The 24,668-nt window shown below is 34.8% G+C and overlaps 1 protein-coding gene across 1 annotated transcript in view; it reads right to left on the reverse strand.

The window, feature by feature from the left end:
• The window catches only part of USP34 (ubiquitin specific peptidase 34), a gene marked incomplete at its 5' end in the record, with an annotated part of 118,430 nt that overhangs the window by 31,275 nt on the left and 62,487 nt on the right, over nucleotides 1–24,668 (reverse strand). Inside the window, 18 exon segments of the mRNA XM_029085744.1 lie at nucleotides 1,137–1,215; nucleotides 2,708–2,861; nucleotides 3,455–3,627; nucleotides 4,614–4,708; nucleotides 5,532–5,609; nucleotides 5,702–5,758; nucleotides 5,847–5,993; nucleotides 8,308–8,373; nucleotides 9,401–9,564; nucleotides 14,574–14,757; nucleotides 15,844–15,964; nucleotides 16,065–16,120; nucleotides 17,263–17,367; nucleotides 18,560–18,712; nucleotides 19,796–19,920; nucleotides 20,867–20,907; nucleotides 22,139–22,221; nucleotides 23,587–23,787. Coding sequence (XP_028941577.1) covers nucleotides 1,137–1,215; nucleotides 2,708–2,861; nucleotides 3,455–3,627; nucleotides 4,614–4,708; nucleotides 5,532–5,609; nucleotides 5,702–5,758; nucleotides 5,847–5,993; nucleotides 8,308–8,373; nucleotides 9,401–9,564; nucleotides 14,574–14,757; nucleotides 15,844–15,964; nucleotides 16,065–16,120; nucleotides 17,263–17,367; nucleotides 18,560–18,712; nucleotides 19,796–19,920; nucleotides 20,867–20,907; nucleotides 22,139–22,221; nucleotides 23,587–23,787 — 2,082 coding nt within the window.

Genomic DNA, 24,668 nt, shown 5'->3' on the forward strand with positions numbered 1-24,668 from the left:
TGTATTTCATATAATGATATATGATTATTAAAAACGACCAATTCAAGCATAACCCGAGAACGTTTGAGTGTCGTTCAACAGTTATTTGTATTATTACTGTATAAAAATATTGAGTCTGAAGTCAAAGGGCAGTGGGCTGACCCAAAAGATAAAGTTGATACTGTATTAAAAAAATCTTGCACTACTGAAAGCAAGCAAACAGCAACTTAATAAATTTTATCTTCTTACAACAAAAGGAACAAGCAAAATTATTTAAACCTCTAGATCCATTAGATTGAAGATCACTTAATAGTATCACAGCTCAAACTTTCCTGTTGAACAACAACATAACATACACAGATCTAACAGGTTTTTAATTCAGTTCTGTCACCAATGAAAAAGGACCTGACCATAAGAGGTTCACAGACCAGAATCTGGAAATTACTGACACAAGGCATAGACAAAGATCAAAAAGCCCTGTTTTCTTTCCAGAATAGGCATAGCTTGAAGTAATTATTCCTTCAGTCAACAGTCTGAGCAACAAAGCCATCCACGTGAAGGATTCTTAAATTAGTTGCATGCTCACTTTTTAATAAGTAAATAAATAATATGATGATAAAAAACAGATACAGTGAAGAAATACCTCTTCTTTGGACAGAGACTTCACTAATTCATTTTGATTCATGAGTAATACCTATGCTATACTTCTGATGACTGTCTTTTAAAACTCCATAAAAATATCTGGATCCATATTCACAAATTAAATAATATGATAGTTGGTACAGGAGAAATTAAGAGCATTCTCCTTTATCAGCTTAACTTCTGTTCTACAGAAAGCGTAGAAAACCTACAGAGTTTGCATCATCAGCTTGGAAGCATTCACTCTGTCAAGTCTTTACTCCCCCCAAAGGAGGGGCAGACCCCTTGAAGAGAGAGATGGTGGAAGAACAGCTATCTACATGAACATAAGTCAAATTATCATCTGCACAACAAAGATGTCAAAGATTTAATAAAACACAGCTAACACTTCTAACTGTTTAATACACATTCACAGCAGATGGCAGACCAAAGGTGAACATTACGGAATCCTTCACAAAAGTCTTCAGAACAGATACCTGTTAAGGTTGAACATGACAAGAACAGAAGTCATAACTTACAGTCATTTCTCCACCAAAACATTCTGAAGCAAGCTGGGCAGAATCAAATGGTTTTACTTCAGCATCATTGAAAAGATACCTGTAAAACAGTAAGCTTTAGAAACAACTGCTGTTTGTCTCTAAGGGCAAATGAAGTACATCAAGTACTTAAAATGATTCTTCAGATTTAAGTATCCCTATTAACTTCTATTATCTCCTTTGAATCACAACAAGCTAAAAACTGATCCCAAAAGTGACTTCAATAAGATCAGGAAGTTGGCATTTCAACAGTTCTTGGTTTTTCTTTTAATCGAGAGACACAATACTTTCCTCACTTTTCCAGCCTGACTCTGGCACAGATAGGGTTTTAATGCAGTCAAGAAGATTTACCTTTTCCTTTTCAATCTGAGTGAAATGGAAATAAAAATTTAAAAAAGGAGAACCATTCCATATAATAGTAGAAATCAAACTGGAAGGGGACAGAGAGAAGCGGTACACTGCTATGGATTCCCTTTATGGCAGGGATTGGGCCACTGGTTGGAACCATTTAAAGAATGCTGTAAGTTAGCTGCTCTAGAGAACAAGAATAGAGGAAATCTTGTCTCTTATTCCAAGGTCTCAGCTGAAAATCTGACATATGACATCCAGAAGTGACTGGGAGAGTTCCCTGCTTTCTTATGTCACTTAGCAAGACCCTCCCTTATTTCCAAGGCTGTCTCATTCCTTTCCCAGCTTATGTCCCCTAACTTTTTCTCCCTCTTCACAACCACTATATTTCCAATGAATGCAGAAGTTCCCAAACTAGAAGTGGGATGTCATAGGTTAAAAAATAAAAATAATAAAAAAAATTATTTTAAAAGAAAATATTACACTGCATTTATTAATCTTTCTATCACTTTTGACTAAGAAGATCCTGTCTCTTTTTTTCATCTTTAAAAAGAGGAGACAGAAAAAGAAATGCTATCACATATGCCAGTACACCATTATAAATTGCATCTAGGAGGAGCTGGCCAATAGGAAAAGATCACTAACTAGATAAACTAAAATATGAAATGCAAAACTAATTTGACATATAAAAAGCACAGTAAGAACAGATTTAGATAACCTGTGTATTGTAACACCATTTCTGCCACACAGGATGCAATGAGTTTAAAGCAAATAGAAGTTCAAACTGTTGTTTCACTGAAGACAAACAAAATGAAAAGGATCGAATTCCACAATTGTAAAAGTAGCTGTATGCCTGGTCAAAGGTAACAACCAGATCTTAAGGAGGACAATCTGTTCAATCCTACTATTCATTTGTACAGATAAAACATTCATTGATATTCAAGTCAAAAAAGAAGCACTGGCTGTAATGCAAGACTAGCACAGTATTCTCCTGCAGCCCCTGTGTCCAAGGCACTCCACAACTATTACAGCTGCAACAAACTTGTATGCTAATAAATTAATATACTTACACCTACCAAATTCCAACATCTTGTGCTTTTGAGAGGAACCTACAGCACTTATCTCCTATACAAGTGCATCTGACAAAGTCAACAAGCTTTAGTTATTTAAACATAAGGAATTATAAAATTTTTTGCTTAACTCACCATTTGTTGTTTTTGTAAGCATGGGGATTAACTATATCTCTAATAAAACTGTAGTAATGTCCACCATCTGCTGTTCCTGTATGAACCGTTACGCCTATCAGATCATATTCATAACTTTCAGTTTCTTTCAAATATGCACCATCTTCCTTAAAACCTGAAGTAATTTAATACAATATTTAATCAGTTATTTCCTAGGCACTTGAACTTCAATAGTACACACTTCCTGTAGAGGCACTTAAGTTGTTTTTCTTTTCAGCGCTCCACAATGACAGTCAGAAACTCCACAACCAGAACAAGTAACATAGATCCCAACTCTTGTGAACAGTTACGGTTTTTTTGCAAAGTATCAACTACTGAAGGGATCAGGACTAATAACTAACTTATCCCAAGTTAGAACATCTTGATTATGATGGCAGTTAGTCAGCCATTTGCTGAATTTCAAGTATTACCCTACAAAATCAAAACAGGCCAGTGACAAAATGTATGTAACTATTTGCAATTTCTCTCATACTTTAAAAAACAATTTAAGAATAAATCAAATTGAACAGTATATGAAAAGAAGAATAATTTTCTAGTTTCCTCATACTAAATAAAATATGTGACTTGGGAATATAGGGTGATTAAAATTTAAGTTTGATTTTACTTTCTTAAAAAAAAAAACCATTAATTGTTTGTATATTATGTATACAGAAAGTGGTACGCAGATGACAGAGTCAAAGCCTGTTGAATTCATTTTATGAGGCATACCTTCTTTCCTGTCAGTTTTTCCCATGAGGAAATCTTCAGTGTAAGGTGTCATATCCAAACGTAAAGGGAATGAAAAATGTGTATTGACTTTCTCCTTCATCATAGTTACCATATTAAATGTGTATCTCATTGTGTTGAAGCTTAAGATACGAGGTAGTTTCTTAAAACATGCCCTGAAGGATTAGAAATAACAATGATTTAGAAAAGCTTAGTAGGCAGGATTGTATTCTCACTAAGATTTTAAATACATCTATTTCAAACATAAAATTGGAAATCTGTTGCTAAGTCACATAAAGATAGAATTCAGCTATCGTAATGCCCCAAAGCAGGGCAGTCTAACTGGTAGCAGAAAGGTCAAACTCAGCCTGTTGAACAAGTCCATTTCGCCTACCATCAGGTCTTGGAAGAAACATCAAATTGGCTCATACAGCATGAATGACAGTTTTTTAAAATGATATTGTAAATGAGTCACAACCAAATTAAACAATGAAAATCTCTTCATTAGACAGAGCTACTGTCCTGTAAGTGACAAGTTTCAATGCAGATCATATCTTAAATCTCAAACTGCACATTCACATTTTTAAAGTTGGTTACTCTCACTCATGTCATTTGTAACAGTTGAAAAAACAACTACGAGGTTTTTCATCTCTAACAAATAGATTTGTCAGTTTCAGTATAAAGACAATACAAAATTTTTTATTTATCTTTCTCTTTATTAGCAGATTTAAAAAATATTTTTAAAACTACCTATTTTAATTAAGAAATTTGGGACTATGGATGAAACTTAAGCAATTATCCTGCATAATGAATAAAACAAGTACTGAACAAACGCTGAAAGAATTCCATCTTTTAAAGATGGGGGGGATTTCAAAAGGTACTAATTAAAAATTTACTTTAATTTACATTAAAAAAAGGTCATGAACATATTACTGTCCAGGTGATCTTTTTCTAAGACACCTAATACTCTACATTTTGGAAATTAAGATTTCTTAGTCATGTGCTCATTTGCACAGGGACCACATCCTTACAGGCCCACACAGTAGCAAATGGAATGAAACCACAGTCCTGTTTCATCTAAAGGATTACTCTGATTCAAATATTTTTTTCAGTAATTTACTAAAAAGAAACATTAGGAATGTTTATTTATTCTTAATCGTACCTTTTTTCAGCCCGAACTTTCTTCCCACAATGAGAACATGTATACATATTGTCACCTTCCAAGGTATCTTTAATAGTTACTTCATCAAGAGATTCCTACATATAATAAACAACAAAAGAAGGAACTTATGTTTATCTTTGATATTTATAACTTCTCCTGACATGGTATGCTTTACAAATCCCTCTCTCTCAATTTTCCAGGGAGTTTAATTAATATTTACATAAGTTATGAAATAAAGATGGTCAAAGGCACTAAAAAGTTTGCAAAAGACTTTGCAACTTAACTAAGAGAAGAGTTTGACATTATTACATCAAAACCAGTTCCTAACTCAAACACAAAATCAGAAAGCAACTGAGAAAAACAGTACTCAATATTCCAAGCTGCCCCAAAGACTTAAAGCACATAGCAGGGCTAGGTTAAGGGTTGGACTTGATGATCCTAAAGGTCTTTTCCAACCAAAATGATTCTCTGATTCTAAGTGCTTTAAATTAAATTTCCAAGTGAGGGGATTAATAGTTGTTTAAAAACTCAAAAGCCTAAAATAATTTTGGTCTAACTTTTAAATTAAATTCATAAGCAATATTATGTGCATATAAAAAATATTTTTATATTTAAAATTCTCCCATCTAAAACATTGCCATAGTATTTTTAAAACACAGAAGGAGTAAGTGATTACTGACTATAACACACTCTTTAGTCAATTCCAAATGGCACCAGCTGATAGCATGTTGCATTGAAGAGATGAAACAATTCAACCAAATTAGCTAGTAATATCAACCTAGAAACACACCAAAACTAGAGTGCAGATAGGGAAAGCATCAACATATTCAATGCATATGGTAGATACTTTATTTCTACTTGACTGCACCCATTTATAATTGTGATCTATGGTACACGTCTCAGCCTGGCATTACTTACATAAATATTCTTCATATCTGCCACCTGGCATCTTACTGTATAGAACTCCTCAGCAGTCTGACTTACATGCTCGCAGTCCTACATCACAGCAATGAAAGAGAAAAGCAATGAAATAATTGTTTTGAGAAGTTAAAAAAAAATCTTGAAAAAGATAAGGATAGGGAAATTACCAAAGAAACAACATTGTTTGTGATAACACCTCCAAACAAACTTTTCACTGTATTTTTCTGTGAATGAATTAATAAATTCTGTCAAGGAAATTTGAGCAAATCCGTAAGTTTTCAAGCTTCCTTTTGCTCCTTCTTAATAACTCACCAGTTCTGGAGACATTTCTTCTATTTTTGTTATTAGGTCAGTGAAGAATTCTGTCATATCTTTCTGCTCTCCCGTGTTCAGTGGCTGCTTATCCATGGTATAGGTTTTACAGAAAGGCCTTGGATTGTATGCCTTACATTCACTTTCCTTTAAGTAAAAAAAATCAAGCAAAACAAATCAACACAAATCCTTATATTTTGAAGTTACACAGATATACCCAACATATATATCCAAATGTCTATTTAAGAAAGGACATACTTTTACATACAGCATCTCCATATGCCTATTAGGCAACAGTTGTTTAAATGCTTAAATGCTTCTGATGAAATGTAAAGCAGCTTTTAACTAACTGATTATCATTATTATGATATTCATTATTAAAATATAATTCATAAAATATTAAACAATATTTAATGGATTCTTAATAAAATGAATCATTACAATAAAAGAACTCGGCTGAAGATGTGACACATCCAGTTTCTGCATATCTGTTCAGATACAAACTATAATATGAGGAATATCAGCCTGTATATTTATATATTTCTGGACATTACTGACTTAAACCTTGACAAGTGCTTAATTCTCATACAGATTTCTCTATGGTATAAAACTGTATCATCTAGTTCTCAACTGCATGTGCTCAGTCAGAGAAAAGAATCCGCAGTATAAAGCAATTCTTTAGAATACATCCCCCATTCCACTGCCTTGCACACTGGGAATGCAGAACTTATTTACAGCAGAAGGAATTTTGCTCCTGTAAATAACGACATACTTACTGTTTTCTTTCAAGGATGTGTGGGAAGACAGTGCTTCCTGTAAATATCACTTTTTTTGGAATGAAGTCTTTCTTCAAGGTTTTAATAATGGTAAATCTTCGTATGATATTATGTTCCTATATTATTTAATCCTTATGTAGATACCTAGATTTATTTTTTTCTAGGATTCATGGCAGTCACTACATGCCTAAATTCCTTTCCTCTATTTCTTTTCAAAGAGGTTATCAGTTTCTTTGACAAAAACCACTGCCAAGAACAAAAACACTCAGCTCTCATAATTTTTCTTTTTTCATTATTTCAGAAATGCTTTGCTATTCGAACAACTGTGAACTGCCTCAATTTTGTTTGGTCAAAATTTTTAGTTGCTTTCTAATGCTTTATTTCAATAGATTAATCTTTAAAATATTGGAGTAAGGAAAATTCAATGACCAAAAATAATATATTTTATTTCACCATCAAGGAAACTGGTGCAAACAAATTGTTTCATGATTAAACAAAGAATCTAGGGCAGAACCCTCTATATCAATGTCCATGTTAAACAAGATGAATGACAATGGTGCTGGACAGACACTCATAGCAGAGCGTCTGTTAAAACAAATAAAACAATTTAGTGGGATTTTGGCATGGTGCTCACGTATGGAATTATCCCAATGGGACAGCCAGCTCGTATTTGGTGGTGATGGAAGGCTGTTGATAGGGTCCTTGTAGTGGTATCTTCAGTTAGACCTGGAGGGACTCTTCAAATGACCATTTTGCTAAATTCTTATAATCCAGCTGGTAACAGTCTAACATGACCTCACCAGCATCTGTGTAATTTATTACTATTGATTCACCTTAACTATGCATAAAGTATCTCTTAAATATCTTAAATCCTTAGAAAAGACTGCCCTGAGCAGTCATTTCTGTGGGAACAGTTTCTATTGACAAAGTCAATTTGGACACTGGACTAGACACAGCAGAAGCAATAGAAGAACAGTTCCAGATTCCCACCTGGAAGGCTCCTGTAAGAATCAGTCAAGTACTTAATTGGGAAGGTACAGTCAACTACCCACTTTCAAACTGGTCCATTGTCTCAAGCTGCTCCATTATTGCACCCAAGGAGATGCCTGGCCAGAGAGCTCCTGGACCACTCAGAGATTCATCGATTTAAGTGTACAGGGTGTCCATACAGGTCACAGCCCTGCTATCCAGCTACACCATGATTGTAACTAAAAAGCAGACTTTATTTTCACATTTGTAACGAAGTCCCATAGCTATGGTAAACATCTTGTGTTCACCTGAGCATTAAATGTGCTGGGGGTAAAAGGATTTTAAATAAATGAAGGATGCTCAGGCTGTGAAAACTTGGCTTGACGTTCCTATATATTCACTTCACAAACATTTTTTTAAGAATACCGTAGACAATCACTAACATTTGAGAGCTGGTGCTTGCTCATTATAGCTGGTACCCAATATTAAACTCTGTCTTGGATTAGGATTTACACTGCCTCTGCATGAAAACTAGTATGCCAATGTTTGCTTAACAGCTTTAAAGTGGGTAAAAACTAATTCAGATAAAACACTCATTTGCAACTCAAGCACAACGGACTTAAGCTGTCAAGAATTCACATATAGAATGTGAACTTTATTCATTTATTTATTTATTTTTAAATAGGATACTTCATAAAATATCCTTTCACACCTACCATTAAGTATGTAAACATCTTCTGGAGTTCTAGTAGAGTGGTCTTGTGTTTCATATCTTCTGAATACTAAAAGAAATTCATAAAAGAAGACGTTATATTTTTGCTTACAGCTTTCCAAAAAGTTGAAACAATCACCTTTTTGAATTTTTTAAAAAATTCACGTTATTACAGAAAGTTAAGAAAAAGGATTGTGTACAAGAACACACAGTACACTATTTTATATTTAAATATAAAGCGCTACCTAGTCATTTTTCGGCATGTCAACATTAAACCCAAGTCAAAAAGTAACTCTATTTTCTAGAAATTTACTGCAACTAGGAGCTTTTGGGAAGATATTACAAAAGACTGTAGTAATTTTGGAATAATTTTTTTCAATTCATAGATGTTGTGGGAGTTCTGATCAACCCTCTATACAATGCATTTCACGTGCAGATCTGTAGCTTCCCTATTTTATTTTTATTTATAAACAGCTAATTCTAGATGAAGTGACAACTACCAACAACTTAATGATAACTAAAAATTAGTCACTACCAATTAGGGTGTTTCACACATTATATATGCCCTGTTGATGTGAGGGACCAAAACAAAGCTTTCTGCTTTACAATAAATAACTAGAAATAATAACAATATATTTCTGAAAGTTAACCAACGCATAGTAATTTACAGGACTGGCTGTACTTGTGGTAGCATGAGATACACGCTCTGAGACTTTATAAACATTCAAGAAGAATGACATTTAATCTAACAAAATGACAAATTAGGAGTAAAGAAACAACAGATAATTCACATAAAACCAAACTTGAATAAATCTAGTTGATAGCAACAGAAATATGGATTTGAGAACTCATATTGAGAATATGAGTTTTGTTACAATGACACCTTGAGAACATAACTGCATTACAAATACATTTTTTTAAAAAAACCTCTTCACTTCAGACATCAGCAAAAGAATCCAACTGAACAAAAAGAAAACTGAAGTTCTGAAGAAATATTCTTTATCAAGAAGTAAGTCAATCTATATTTCATCAGCATTTGCACTGAATTTCAACTTCTACCAAAATCCACCCAAGGAACGTCAGACCCCAAAGCATACCTTTGCAGTGAAGATTGCTTGTCTGGCCTCTGGTATCATGTACAGTTGCTGAATAGTGGATGCCAAGTAACACGTTGCTCCAAGATTAGTAAGACCCACAAATCTACATTCAGCGCGAACATCATCATGTGGCCAATAATCCCACTTGTAAGGTGCATGGGAAGCTGGAAAAAGTATGAATCACATGTGCAGAAAAAAAAATCAATTTGAAGTACAATTTAATATGACATAAATACAATTAAAAGCTTCATGCTTCCATTAATAAAATGCATCCTGTTTACGCCTTCTACAGTTACAGACATGAGGCAGACTGTACCTGCTCTTTAAGAGGTACACTGTAGGTACATCAGGAAAGTTGTGTGATTCAGCAGCAAGCCTTTCTAGATGCCAGTTTGCTGTGCTCTCCAAAGTATTATTCATGGCAAGTATCATCTCTTACACTTGTTCTACTGATAGCATTAAACGTAGAAATGGCCTTTAAAGTTTGGTAAAGCCACATAACGTTTGCATCATCAAAAGCATCTATGAATTTTAAACATTGGCTGCTATGCATTTTATAGACATAAGGTTTTTCTGTAATACAAGCCAACCATAGCGCTCTCACAACGCTTGCTCTGCCTGAACCACTGAGAAGATATTTATAACTGCTAACACACAAAACTTACAAGCTCCCAAACGTACACCAGCCATTCCCCCAGCACACAAATCATTCATAATTTCTACTACTTATTCCCATGCACCCTTATGTCACATTGAAAGCAAGCAAAGCAGAGTCTCTGCATCCAGAGAATTAAGTTAGGGAGCCTTTCCTTCACATAACAAAATATGTATTTGGTATCAGAGATAACTACACATGTAGCAAGACCTTTCCCCCCCTCCCCCCCCCAGAGAGAAGCTGGTTTTCAGAATGTATCTACTATAATGGATGCCAGGCTAGCAAAAGATCTTTGACCAGTACAAAAGATGGACAGATCCTTGTCAGAGACAAGACATAGAAGCACAGTGAAATGAAGTGGATGGCTATACACAAGCTTGAATAAACTTGGGAACAGTTTTTATGGGAAGAGAAAGAATGTTTTTTAATGCACTTCAAAGCCTTATATACCAAAGAAATCTGCAATCTACAAGAAAAATAGGGGTAAAAAGAAGTGAATTGCCTAGGGAATCAGATTGAAAAGATGTTTTATTTTCCTCTAAGTTTCCTACCCCTCTCTATTTCATAACAAATGTAGCAATCTATTTCTTACGCAGCATGGCTCTAGACAAGTTAGGCAAGTCTGACGGACTCTTCTTAATAAGCCTTGTTCTGATATGTCTGCCAAGAAATCAGAAGAACGGGAAAGTTCTCATCTGCCAGTCAAGAAGATGGCAACCAGACCAGACAAACCATTTGTAAGTGCTTCTCAACAACCATTTGTACACCGTTTGTAAGTGCATTGGTACTGCTTCTCCTAGTGATTAGTAAGGCTTCTTGTAGCATCCCACACAGGAGAACGGAATGGGGAATTAATCATTTGAGCTCCAGAGGCAACTAGATGACATAAGCATTGGCTTATAGAATAACTAACCCAGTGTGCAAAGAAATTCACTGCAGTCTATCTTCCTTAGTATACAAAAAGTTTGACAAAAAAACCTTGCAATGCATCTAGCTTTGCTATTCATCTCCAAGGATATAATTCTCAAAAAAAGGTAGAGCATTCTACAAATAATTCATCACCTCTATTGAAGTATATGTTCAGATACATCGAAAAAAAGTAAGAGAGTAGTCTGGATTTATTTTACAATCCATGAAAGCTACATGGGCTCAAGATTTAAATTTTAAATCCTTAATTATTTTGTCACAGATTAAAGGCTCATTAAAGGTTCTTCTCAATTCATACTACCAGCTATAAATTCAGGAAACTATCTGGCATTCTCTGAACAGATTCTCACATCTTCAGAGACCAGACCTACAGGATGTTCTGTTGCACAACAAATAATTGTTGTAATCTTCATTTTGGCATTAGCATCAAAACAACTATTAGCCCTGCAGCTTCAAGTAGGGAAGGAAAGAGTTTTAATTCTCCTGTTTCAACAAATCTCAAGTCGTGTGACCTCATGTCACCTGGTTAGACTGGGCTGATCAGCCAGTTGAGTCAAAGCTCTCCTCCACGTTTAACCTCCTAAAGAAAGTCATTAGCATGGCAGAACAACAGAAAATTCCCTTCCTTAACTGAAATCCTTAAATTGCAACATCTTAATTCACCCTTTCTGATGTAGGACTCAGCATGTATCACACTGCTTACAGCTCATCAAGTTACAAAGAAATCAGGTGACTTCTTTATACTTCTTGAGAGTTGGGATTATCTTCCTCCTACTTGAATCTGACAAAGAACTTTCAAAAATTTGACAAGGAATTTCTCAGTAAGATACTATTTTCTCCACTCTGGGATTTTTAAGCGACTGTCTTCATTTTGATAATAAAAGTTTTCCTTCCTCCATGTGGATCTTAACTAGAAAGGTAAATGCGAGTCTCATTTATGTCTATCTTCTTTATTCCTCTGTCATTACAGAAATCAGTCTTTTCTCAGGAAGAATATGGAAACTTGTAATTAAACTTGCAATATTCACACTCTATTTTAAGCAAAATAAAACTGAATGTCTTCCTCTTCAAATGACCATGTATTTGCCTATATTCCACCTTCCGATCACGCTTCTGCTCCAAACATTACATCCGACACTATCTTAAACTTCCCAGAAAACAAAGCAGACAACCTTGTTTCCCTTCTTTGAACTAAATGTTTCTATTAGTCTTGGTCTTTAAACAAAGCAAAGCTCCAAAACACTGCAAGCAACTTTATGAACAACAGAGGGTATCTAAATCCTCTCTCCAGTAAGATCAGTCTGCATTAATTGTTAGTCCACCCTGCTGAGAAAAGCCAGGAGAAAAGTCAGCTGACATCAGCTAATTAGCAGTTCATTTCCTACAGTGTCACTTGCTGAAAAGGCATGAAGGCATCTCTGTGTCTTCAGTTCAAAACACCAGAAAAAACCACACAAGTCATTCTCTTCCATCCATCAGTGAAGGCAGCTACATTAGTGGAAACTTTAAAGAAAAATGCTGCTGCAGTCAGCACTGTACTACAACTACTTTACATTATTCATACTACTATAAGTCTGAAGAACCGAATGCAGCTGTACATCTTAATATGACTGCCAGAATAGAGCCTCAGTAATTTTTAATTAGAACCCCTTTTTTTTTTTTGTCCCACGGAAAATACAGTAGATTTCCTTTAGTAAGATGCTTTATTTTTGATAATTTTACTTTATATCGCTGTATTAAATTAAAACTGTCTCTTAAGAGCACCCTGGCTTCAATTAGTATTGTGAGAAAAAATGGTAGAATAGCAGAAACAGCAATTGGCGAGACTAGAGGACAACTATTAAGTGACAGGACTGAAAATTTCTCCAATGAACTACAAAACTAAAACATTAAAACCAAAGATAGAATGGAAGTTTACAATATTTTCTTTCATGCTTCTCTTAAGAAGAACAGAGAGATGGGCCTAAGACTAAGATTTTTAAAGAGCAGTAAGATTACAGAGATAATAAAAATGGAAAAAATCAGTTTTAAGAATCTTTGGATCATAACAATGGAATAACAAGACTTTAAACAAATGAGGTATCAGAAGTCCTGTGTCAGCTGCACATCAGAAGTAGACAATGGCACTCTGTCAGTTAAAATAAAATTAACATTCATAACACTGAGATATACTGAACATGGAGCAGGAGCACAGACCAGATGGCTCTGGAAAAGTCAGGAAGGAACAAACAACCTAGAGAAGAGTATCTGTAAGAAAATAACAACTGTCTTATGGAAAACTTCAGCACCTAGGAATTACTGAGCTTTGGAGAAAAATACTAACTGTAAAAAATGATTGATTGCACCTGGTGAGATATAGAGAGCCTCAGCAGCTGAAGATGTACTCACAGCAAACAGAAATATCCGGTATTTTCATAAAACGTATTCTTCATAATATTTTCCCTGAACACAGGAGACTTTAGAAGCTTTTTAGAAGGCCCCAGGCATATGAGTACAGAACACAAAACATTATTATGATCTGATTTCTCTTTCACTTCCTGAATTGTAAGGCGCTAAATCAATTCCATAGATCATAATAATTTACAGATCCTCAGGTTTCAGGAATTTAAACTGGGAATGTGAAAGGAAATCTAGCAAGCTAAAAATGCATATTGAACATGTGCAAATTAAAGATAAAATGTTAATTAACTTCAAATTTTGGTAATTTACATATTATACACAGGAACTGAGTTTCTAAAGCACGGGAAGCATGAAAGCCAAGAGGCATAACCAAATTGTATTAGCACTGTACGCACACAGACTGAAGTCAACTACAAAGATACTAGAGAGACTGAAAACATGACAGTGCTGTTAGCAGCCAATGCATCTACAGTACCTCAGTGGGGTTTATATACTTTGGTTTACATATAAACATACTGTGTTTCTTCTTGTTAGAAAGGAAAACAGAAATTAAAATCCAGCACAAGCCAATGAAACATTTAAATCCACTCTAACAACGTTATCTGTGTGTCAGTGCCATTTAACAGGACCACATACTTTAAATAACCCATATTTAAGAAGAGATGATCTGAAAATGATACATGGGATCAAATCCACTCATTTGCTAGGTAAGGAAAAGATGCCTACATCTGCTCTGTGACACTACTGTTAAGTGATGGTGGATAAGTAGTAGAGCTACAAAGTGGAATTTTAAGAGCAGTGCTAGTGGCAACAATGTCTTACTTCATTACCACTTTTCAAAAGTGAGACTATTAGGTTTAAGTCTAAAAAAATTCTGCATCACCTTTGCATTTCCCTGTTTCTACATTCTGCATTCTTAACAGATCATTATTTTTGAGAAGTCATTAAATGCAGATGCTGCTGATGTATTTCAGGAGGAAATGGAAACTTCATGATTCAGCACTGATCACAATGGTGATCAGTGAACACACAGTCTTCAGAACGGGAGTCCATATTACAAGCACACTCCCATTTTCTTTACTGAACTCCATAAAATCTGAAAATTCAAAACAAAACTAAAATGAACAGAAAATGTAAATGGACTAGTTTTCCACAAATACTGAAAAGCTATATATGAATAAAGGTTCTTACACTGCATGTGTTGTGCCATAACCCAGTTGTGGAGCAGCCTGTAGTTTTCCACGGACCCCTTTACCATTTCTACCAACAAGTCATAAGCAGCAGCCCTTGAAGAATGGGACTTGCATTTTGGCTGTTGTCTGTCTTTCAAACTTGGCAGCAAGAACAGGAGATTGAAGATGTCTCTCAGAAACTCCTGTAAAACAGTTCAATCAGCACATTTAGCAGTTTGAACACATTCTTAAAAGACAACAGTCACGTATTAATCTTCTAGAAACTTCTATAGACTTTCTAGACCTCTATCATTTACAGAACTTTCTGACTTGTATATTGAAGTTCTGAATTACTTACTTTATACTACATAAAGTGCATTGTAACCATATTATAGCCTAAAGAGAAACATGTACACTGAAAAAGAATGACAAATTATGTTTGTTTCATGACTGATGATTTGACAAACCACACACATGTATTTTTAGTAACTTTAAGACTAGATTCTCCTAGTGAAAGCACATAACCTTAATCACTAATTAATCCTAAAACTCACACTAAATTATGTATCGTGTACTATAAGTGCAACAGACAGAGTAACAAACAGGATATATGCAACATAGCTGGATACAGGGGACTATTTTCCTCGTGAAACCTCCCTAAGGGTCCAATCATAAACTCAGTACAGTCTACGGAAAAAACTATCAGTTTAAGTCAGCTTTTACACCAGGCAAAACCATCAGTTTAAGTCAGCTTTTTCACCTTGGTTTTTTTTTTCCCCCCAGACAGTGTGGCCCCGAAACACAAAGTAGAAATTTTTAGCAGCTTCCCCTGCCTAGCCACTCTGCCATCTTACAAACACAAATGGAATGTAATGTTCTTCTAACAGGTGTCTGCCACTGTGTAGATGTAGAGCTTAAAAGCTACTTTTAGATCACAACTGTCCCAGGATATGGTCAAAAAGCAGCTGCTGTTAACGATTTTTAAATCAGTTAATGCTGATCAATACTAAAAACATTTGAAGATAATAAATGAAAATAAAATTTATAGGATGTAAGAACTCTACCCTGGAATTAAATACTTAGAAAGGGAAGGGACTGTATGTACTTCTTTTTAATAAAAAAATGATACGGTTTTTTTATCCATCACCCTAAGGCTAGAAATACGATATACTCTCATATATCAAGTCCTAAAATCAAAATAATGGAAAAAAGGTGAAATGAAGACAGCACAGTAAGAAGAGATGACACCATTTTGATCTCTTTGAGGTCTTGCAGTGTCCTTTTCTTACCTGGCCTTCACGAGAAAATTTAAAGGGTGGTTTGTGCTTAATAACACTTGTTGCAAGACGAAGTAGTCCTGTAAGCCCATCATCTTCTATATTACCATCTTGATGGTCAAGGATTTCTCTACTATAAATACACATATATAAAAAAGAAATGTTAAAACTCTGTCCCACTAACAATAAATACAATGCAACTTACAAGTGAAGTTACTGTTAGCAAACCTTACCTCCGAATGCAGTCAGCAAGATGTCTTGCTAATGCATCTAAATCAAGCAGCGTGGTCTGATTAAAAATAAAGAAAGTGTAATATAAATGGAAAATAATTATGTACTTCATGAATTACAACTAATAAGCCTAGTCTGACACTATGGTTATGCTTGTTATTGCATACAGAAAAACCAAGGACAATTAAAACTAATCTTTCAACAATCTTTTTCTTGTAACAATATTTTACATTTTTATAAATGTGGTGAAACTTTTTTTAAAATCAATGCTGTACAGTTCGAATGAAGAAACATTTATACTTTCAATTCCAGATCCCACAAATATACTTTATCTACCATACCAGAAAAAATGGATTAGTACCATTTCAAAGAGAAGTGTTTGTTATTTCTCATAAGAACACAGTTTGTCATCAGGAGATTGAAAAATCCCATTAGTACTTCTTGCTTGAGCAACATGCAAAAGCAGCAGGCAGAACTGTAGCCTAGCTATAGGATTCAGTCAATAAAACAGAAATGGAAGGAAACTGAGCAGAGGAATGGGCTGGGGGGGGAGTGCGGGGGAGCAAAACTTTTGCCTCTACTGGGTACATCCAGAGTTAGAAGACAAGACTTCTCCATTCTGGAGAAACCAGGATTAAGCCTTTATCTTCCTTCCCTTCTCACATTCCTGCCACAACACTGTGAATGAACTAGAGAGATTTATGCAGGGCCACTGGCCAGCATAAGGAGTTGCAGAGTTTGCCCAAAAGGTAACTTTAACCCTTTAGAGACATTTCAAAAGTTGTGAATAATTTTTCTAACCTGTGCTAAGTGGCTGTTAACTAAAATATTTTCCTTTTAGCTTTAGTCAAACACTTAGTTACCTCCTCCTTAGACTGCATTAAAATTACCAACAGTGAATCTTGTAGATAATTACAGTATTCCCGGTGTCTGCTACCTTCACCTAACTCCACCCTCCTTGTGTATCACACCCACTCCTCTTTCTTGGCTCTACAGGTTCAGTATCTGAAACTTCCTTTGGCCAAGAGCTACTAAATACACATCAGAGAGTATGGAAAGCTGGGAGATGGTCAAGATCCAAGGGCTGTTCAGAGCAGTTCACCATATCTTAAGTAAAAATGTCTCATACTGAAGTAAAAGTGGTCTGAATACCCAAATTTAAAAAAGCAAACATTCATATGAATGCAAAGCAAAACCAACCTGACTTGCATCTTTGACATGTATGTTATCAATCAGTTTGCACAGCAGCCAAAAATATTCCTTACAACCTGGTCGCAGCACAGTTTCTTCTTCATAATCCTCTATCTGTGAAAATAAATTGCTTTTGTTCTGAAGTACATCAGACAAAATAACTGTGTATTTAAAAAAATGCTCTAAACCAAATAACTGTTACAAGAATAATACTTTCTACAAGCCCCTATTTCAGATAAGCCAAGTACAAGAACAATGTATTTTACAATGGTAACAGTGCGTGTTCTGTTTTTCTTCTGAAATAGTTACTAATTTTCTTGAAAGACTGTCAGGATGATCTGCCAAACACTTAAAAAAATAAATTAAAATAGCATTAGGACTGCATCCTGACCAGTGCAAACTGAAAAATTTTCAATATTGGACTAGACAAATCATGAAAAACTTTGGCTAACTCATTAGTCTGTACAACTCTTCTTAAAGTGTGTCAAATAACGCAAAATCTTTGGTAGATTGTTCAAATTTAACTTTTTTTTTTTTTTTTTTTTTTTTTTAATATCAACGAGTGCACCACTCTCACCTGAAATCAAATGCCACACAGGGTCACAAGAATAACTGCTTGACAGACCCAAAATCCAAGTTCACACTTCACTGCCACACAGGTGCTCTCCCTCAGATCTAGCTCCATGAGCTGAAGTCAGCAGAGCCTCCCCTGATATGCACTGCGAGGTCTACAACCCCTAACTGACTTTATGCAAAATCATCCAGGTTAGTTCAACCATTTCTATTAACCTGCATACATTAGCACCGAGAACTCCTCCTGAAGTAGCTTTGACAGCATCCACAGAATCTCTTCTGTTTAGTAGAGTAACAATACTCCAACAGAAAAACAACAGCAATTAGCTGAGGAACAATAACATTCAGCCACAACAACAGAGGGTACCTGTGTACATGTAAAACAATGTACCGATTTATTTATTTTTTAAAAGGGAAATTGAGGCATATATTGAAAACGCAACTGTTATTCCCTAACAGTGTGTTATGTGGACACTAAAATTCCAGAACAAGAGCACTTCCCAAATGCTATTCTGCATTTTTCCAAGCACAGACAAGCTCAAAATTAATGTAGTGTGACAGCTTTAACTACTTTTGTGAAGTTTCTGGAAGCATCTGAACCAGAAGTCTTAATATCTCAATATATCAGAAACAGTGACATAACGATAATGTGCTATCATTTTTTCTTTTTATATTAACAAAAGTAAGTTTAAATAGATCTTTGACAAAGTCTTGCGATTTCTTAAATTCTTACCCAGATTGGTTTCAGAGCTTGAGCATCAGGGAGAAATTTTAATAACGTTGATGCAGCCAGCAGCAGAAAGGATCGATTAATTGAGTCTCCCCCATCCAGACCAGAAAGAGATAACTTGTATAAACCGTTGCAAGACTCATGGCGAACGGCAGTCTTCATGAACAATAAAAGAATTAAATGATTACGCCCATTATTTAGAAGATTTTTCTCTTTTGTTGACTTTTCTTTTGTATGTCCCTAAGTTCATCTCACAACACCTATCACATTATCAAGGTCGAATATATCTTACATGTATTATAAATAACGTACATTTAAATTACTTACAGAAAAAATGCAAAAGATACCATCCTAACAAAAAAAGGTGATTTGTCTGTGTCCCCTGTCTCTTGAGTTAAGTATTTGCTACAGTAAAGATTACAGTCAGTTACTAAAATATAAAATATATCTGGGAAAATTAGGGAAATCTATGTGATGCTGGAACTTACACTTACTCACTCCTAACTACATGGTTAATTTGTTTAATTTCACTAGAATAATTATTTTCTTTTTTCTTTTATTATTATCTTAAGGGAAGTATCCACAGACTAACTCTAATCTAGCTTTAGAAGTTTGCATTCTTTTTTTTCCAGGGTTTTTAAATGGAGTCAGTATGTAAGCTTCTTCTGCACTTGAGCAGTAAAGCAACAGATAATAATTATCACATCATGTCCATATTGCACCTTTAAGCAATCACTAGTAAATACAAAAAATTTCTACTGTGCATATCTCTATAAATTTTTCAACTTTTTCTTACACCATAAAAAATTATTTAAAGCTAAGCAAAGATTCAGTAATGACAAACATTTTTCTATCAACTCTTATTCACCTCATTTTGTGATAAAAAGTATAGCTGAAAAAAAAATAATGATGGAAGTATATTTAGACTAATCCATCTTAGAAGAGGGCATCACCCAGAAATTTCAACAAACTACAATGAAAAAATTACCTTCAAACAGAAGCCAAGAACAAAGACAAGAGTTTATAAACTGGTTTGCAATCAACCACAAAGATGCCATCTTACATGGTATTTTAACTATAAGTGATTACTTCTTAAATAGGATTGCAAGTGAGCAAGTCAGATCTTGACTACTTTTAGCAGGAAACAACATGTTTTGAATTTAATGGTAGCTTGAAACCAAAGTTAATCTTGTTCTATTTTATGCACTAATTAGTAATGCAGTAACTTCTTTAACATACCTCTGGAATAAGAAGAGTAAGTTTCTTTAGCCAGTCTTGCAAATGATCACTGTCTGCCAAACTGGATTTCACCAAGGAACAGCAGTGAGCCCAACTCACCAGGAGCCACATCGAATAATGAGTGACTGAAAGAAAATGAGGTAAGAATAAATCATGCTGTAACTAACAGAATAGGCTTTTTAGGTTGAAGAGTTGCATAGCTCTAACACACATGGCATTTATTTCAGTCATACTAACATACAAGACTAAATCCTTACTGGCACATAAGATACTAACTAAACTCAGAATTTTACCAATATGCTTACTAAATAGTGAACACTGTACTACTGATGACAATTAAATTAGATTATCCTAAATATTACCAGTCTGGGGCACAATCTTTTCCTGCATCTCTACTTCTTAAACAGTGATACTTTGCTAATGGGTTGCATCATGTATGAACACGAACATTTTCCTGGACTAACAAGCATATCTGTTCCGTTTTTCTTAACAGCTCAAAGTAAGACTGTAGTAGGTGATATATAGCATTGCATTTACTGACAATTTGAGTTTATAGACATTAACATTTGCACTGCAGAACAAAGTGGAAAAACTGAAGGCAATGTATAAACCTAGGAGGACGTACCTATATTTATGCATGCCTGTGCTGTACTTTCAACAATTACTTTGTTACAGACTTAATCTGACACAGGTCATTTAGATTTTTTGTAAGAAAACTCCTCTAAGGGATAGATGAGGGGGGCTTCAAGGAATTCTGGGCCCAGAATGATTTCTGTAAACCAAAATAAAAGTGACTATTGGTGACGCTGTTATGGTGTTATATGTGCTGTTCTTTGGAACATAATACAGGAGATGAAGGATGCTACAGTACAAAATTTCACTAATATAAAACAATTTCCAGAGAAGGAAATTCTCTCTATGTATTCCCACCTAGACTATAACAGCCCTGATACTACCAAGGAACACAATTTTATAGCATTCTAATGGTGGATAAACCAAACACACAATTTCTTATCTTCAATGTTTTCGTTACTATTAGTTTATAACATATGGCTACTTGGCAACACTAACCTTCATGTCTTGATCTGTGATCAGACTGAGCTTTCAACACCCTGAACAGGAAGAAGATAAAGCCATTTGAATTTTATGATGGAATGTGACAGATTACCACTTAAAAATACAAACACACACAAGTAACAACAGTTACTCTTAAGTACCCACTAAGAAAACTAAAATTTTAATCTTAAAAGGATTCATTTCTTGCAGTATTCAAAATTAGCAGCAATAATAAAACTATTATAATCTTCCAAGCCACCCCCTTAAAGCTTTACTGACTACAAGATAAAAAGTAAAAAAAAAAATACCCACAATCCCTTTATTTTACTCAAAAAAGAGAAGACACCCAATGGAGCTAAAAACTGACCCACAGAGAAGAAAGTTAGCATTCTTCATAGAGAACTGCATTTTGAACAAACATTTGCAAACTTCAGACACATTTTAAATGTTTGTGTTTATTTACTTACATTTTTATCAACTGCAATAAAAGGTTATGAAAGCAAAACCACACTGTATATGTTTAAAAGTATTCCTGCAACTCAACTAGAGGCTAGTTAGGCACACTTGCAGATTTGGCTGGAAATGCTCTGAATGTCCTTAACAATCTTTTAAAAATATGGTAAAACACACTACCCATTACTTGGAATGAAGTAACTCTACAACACCAAGTGCACCAAAAAACCTGACCTCCCCACCATCAGTCTGACTCTGACAGGATGCAGTCTTACACAGAATTGCTTTTCTCAGGACAAAAGGCAAAAAGGACAAAAAACTCTAACAGCCTGTTTCTGAAGGTAAAATTTTGCCTTCAGTACATGCACGCTCACTAAAACAAAATGGGGAATTTCAGCTGTAAGAAGCGAATGTTATTAGGATGGAAAAAATAAGTCAAAACCAGCAGATGACTAGGCAGCTTAAAAGTGAATTTATTTTAATTTCTCCTTTACACTGCCTTGAATTTGAGAATGCTCATTGCTACAGACAGAACAAAAATAGTTTTGGCATGAGAATTTATGAGAGCATACCATATATATTTTGTTGCTCCATGTCTTACACTCTGACCATTGAGAGCTCTTGCCATGCTCCTCTCTCTCACTCCTCCTATAAGGGTAGGATAACTACCAGAAGAGGTGACTAAGAAAAGCAAGTCTAATGCCTACAGACTTAAATTTCTGATATGGGTGTTATAGGGGACTACAACTGAGAGAGTTATTTACTTTATTTAAAGCAGCAATAAAAATGTGCACACTTGATTAGCTTTATTACAAAAATAAAAAAATATTGTACCTAGGTGCCAAGTTGTCATATGTATAAGCAACTGACATAAGTCGCTGAATCAAACTGGTTCCCTGGACAAGTACAAGAAACACCTTTAAAAATTGAAGTCAAAAGAAAAAAAAACAGTTAATATAACAACAAGCTTTTTGATCTGTTTTTAAATTATACACACTGTGTGAATCTAAAACAAACCCACCTGTGTAAAAGGAGGAAGAGCAAAAGACAATTCATAGCATCTCCATAGTTAAAACTCGGAGACACTGATAAGCACTATTCTTTTTTACTAAAGCAGTTCTAAAATCTAAGTCTAGATGTGAAAATTTCGTTTTATTTCTCTAAGAAAGACAAACTAACTGAATAGAAAAATCAACCATTTATTCAATCCTTGTAGTAAAAACACGGCATTTTTAAAAAGTATAGATTATTCACTTCCTTTTGGAAGTCTGTGACTTGAGGAGGCTGGGTTGAAGATGAGGCTGGATAAGTAAATTGTGCCTGTCTCTGATCAACACATTTTATTGACTATACATTCACTTAAGTTATTGATTTTCAGAGAACCTGACAGGCTACACAGAATTTTCAAATCAAAGTCTGAAGAAAGTCTTTTAGAATATTTAGATAGCAAATCCACTGCAATAAAAAATATTGATCAATTGACAATTAAAAATTTAAAACCAGTTATAGAAACTGGCAGCAACATTTACACAGAGCCAATGTTAAAAAATTTAATACATTTGATAATTTCCCTCTATCATAGTAGCTTTGGCAAGTTAGGGATCTGCTTTGTAAAAAATACCGAAGACTTACAGAATAGTTAAGGTCTTGCCATGTACAACAATGACAAGTGGGAAGTTTGGCTCCAGCTCACAGTTCAGATCTACACTTTCTGGCAATCACAGCTGGGCCTGTGCCCAAGAGCAATCGATTTACAGTGAACACATCCCAGATGCCAAAATACTACTGATTAAATATCAGGCTTGGGCTACATTAGGAAATTAGCATGCAGGAATCTGGTAGGAAGGTTTATAGGTTTAGGTAAGCTTACCATACACTCACTCAGATATCCTTAAGAGAGTAAGTTATTTTGGTGTTTATTAAGCAATCTAAAATGGACTTAGTGAGGATGGAGACAGCACATAGGACAGGTTACCAGGAAAAAAAAAAAAAAAAGTAATTAATTTGGAAAACAAAATCTAAGAAATAGGGATAAAGCACTGGAATTGTGAATTCCCAATTCATGTCCTCACATATCACTAAAATAACTTTTTGGTTCCAGCTTTTTATACTGCCAAGTTTAAAGCAATTAAAATACTTTTTAGAGGAGTATAACATGTAGGCTAGAGATTAGTATTAGTAGCTTCTTCACTACATTATTTTATTACCAAAATAAAGGCTTCACACAACACAGGAGTCATTTTTCTAAAGTTCAGAAAACGGACACACCGTTTATCTCTTACCTCTGTTAAACGAGGTATATGAAGGCCCTTTGCATGGTCACTTGCAGTCTTCCTCGATTTGCCCGGCCATGTTCTTTTTCTATGACTCTCTGCTACACCAGACCAGGCAAAGACATCATGGTAAGCTAAATCCAAATCTGAAGGATCAACTGCAAACTGGCATATCAGCTTCAGCAAGCAAGCAAGACAGTCTAGCTGCCACTGTGAATAAGAAGAAAATGAAATTTTCCTTTTTCAGGCATTTACTTTTTAAATAATTCTATGCTTGCTATGGAATTGAAATGAGAAGCTTAAGTAAGGTATAAAAGATAAACAGCTAGAATTCTAACTGGCAAAACCTCATCAGAACAGACACTAAAGAGGTAGGGTATTAAAAAGAAAAAAACCTTACTTCTTATAATGAAAACATTTTCATGATCTAGTCCTATTAACAGGTGCATTCAAGACACTCCATTATTCAGGGTATAAAATAACAACAGTGGAAATAGTCCAGGAGTTAAGCTCAACAATTATGAGCGTCTCCTGAATTGTATTCAACTATAGCACAGGGTATAAAGTATGGAATAAAGAAGTGCTTTCAAGTTGAATATATTTAAATACACAGAGACAATAAACACTAGTTTAAAAATACCATTTTGTAAAGTAACATTTCTTGTTAGATGAAAACCACTGATGCATTTAGTAACTCTTGAGTCAATTTTTATGGCTCTCTTTTTATGTGGCTATGGCCAAACATAGCACCTCCTCAGCTCCACCAGAAGAAGATGCATTATGAGAGTAACATTAACAAAAATAGAGCACCATGTCACAGCAACACAGGAAGTAGGTCATCTATCTAGCACCTATACCTGTGTAAGTCAAGACTCTGTACTAAGGCACTTAGTTGCAGAAGTTGTTACTATTTTTGCAGTGTTGTGCATATTTTCGGGACAGACCAATAAAAGCAATCATACAACTTTTGTTCGTACACTGAATAGAGAAAATCACTGTTTGTTTCTAATATTGAAATAATTTTATAACAAATACATCAAAATCAGTTAAAAACTATCAAGCTTTTAATAAAAAGTGTATCTGCCTTTTTA

Source organism: Antrostomus carolinensis, unplaced genomic scaffold, assembly GCF_000700745.2.
Source record: "Antrostomus carolinensis isolate BGI_N321 unplaced genomic scaffold, ASM70074v2 scaffold6717, whole genome shotgun sequence".
In the NCBI taxonomy this organism is placed as follows: domain Eukaryota; kingdom Metazoa; phylum Chordata; class Aves; order Caprimulgiformes; family Caprimulgidae; genus Antrostomus; species Antrostomus carolinensis.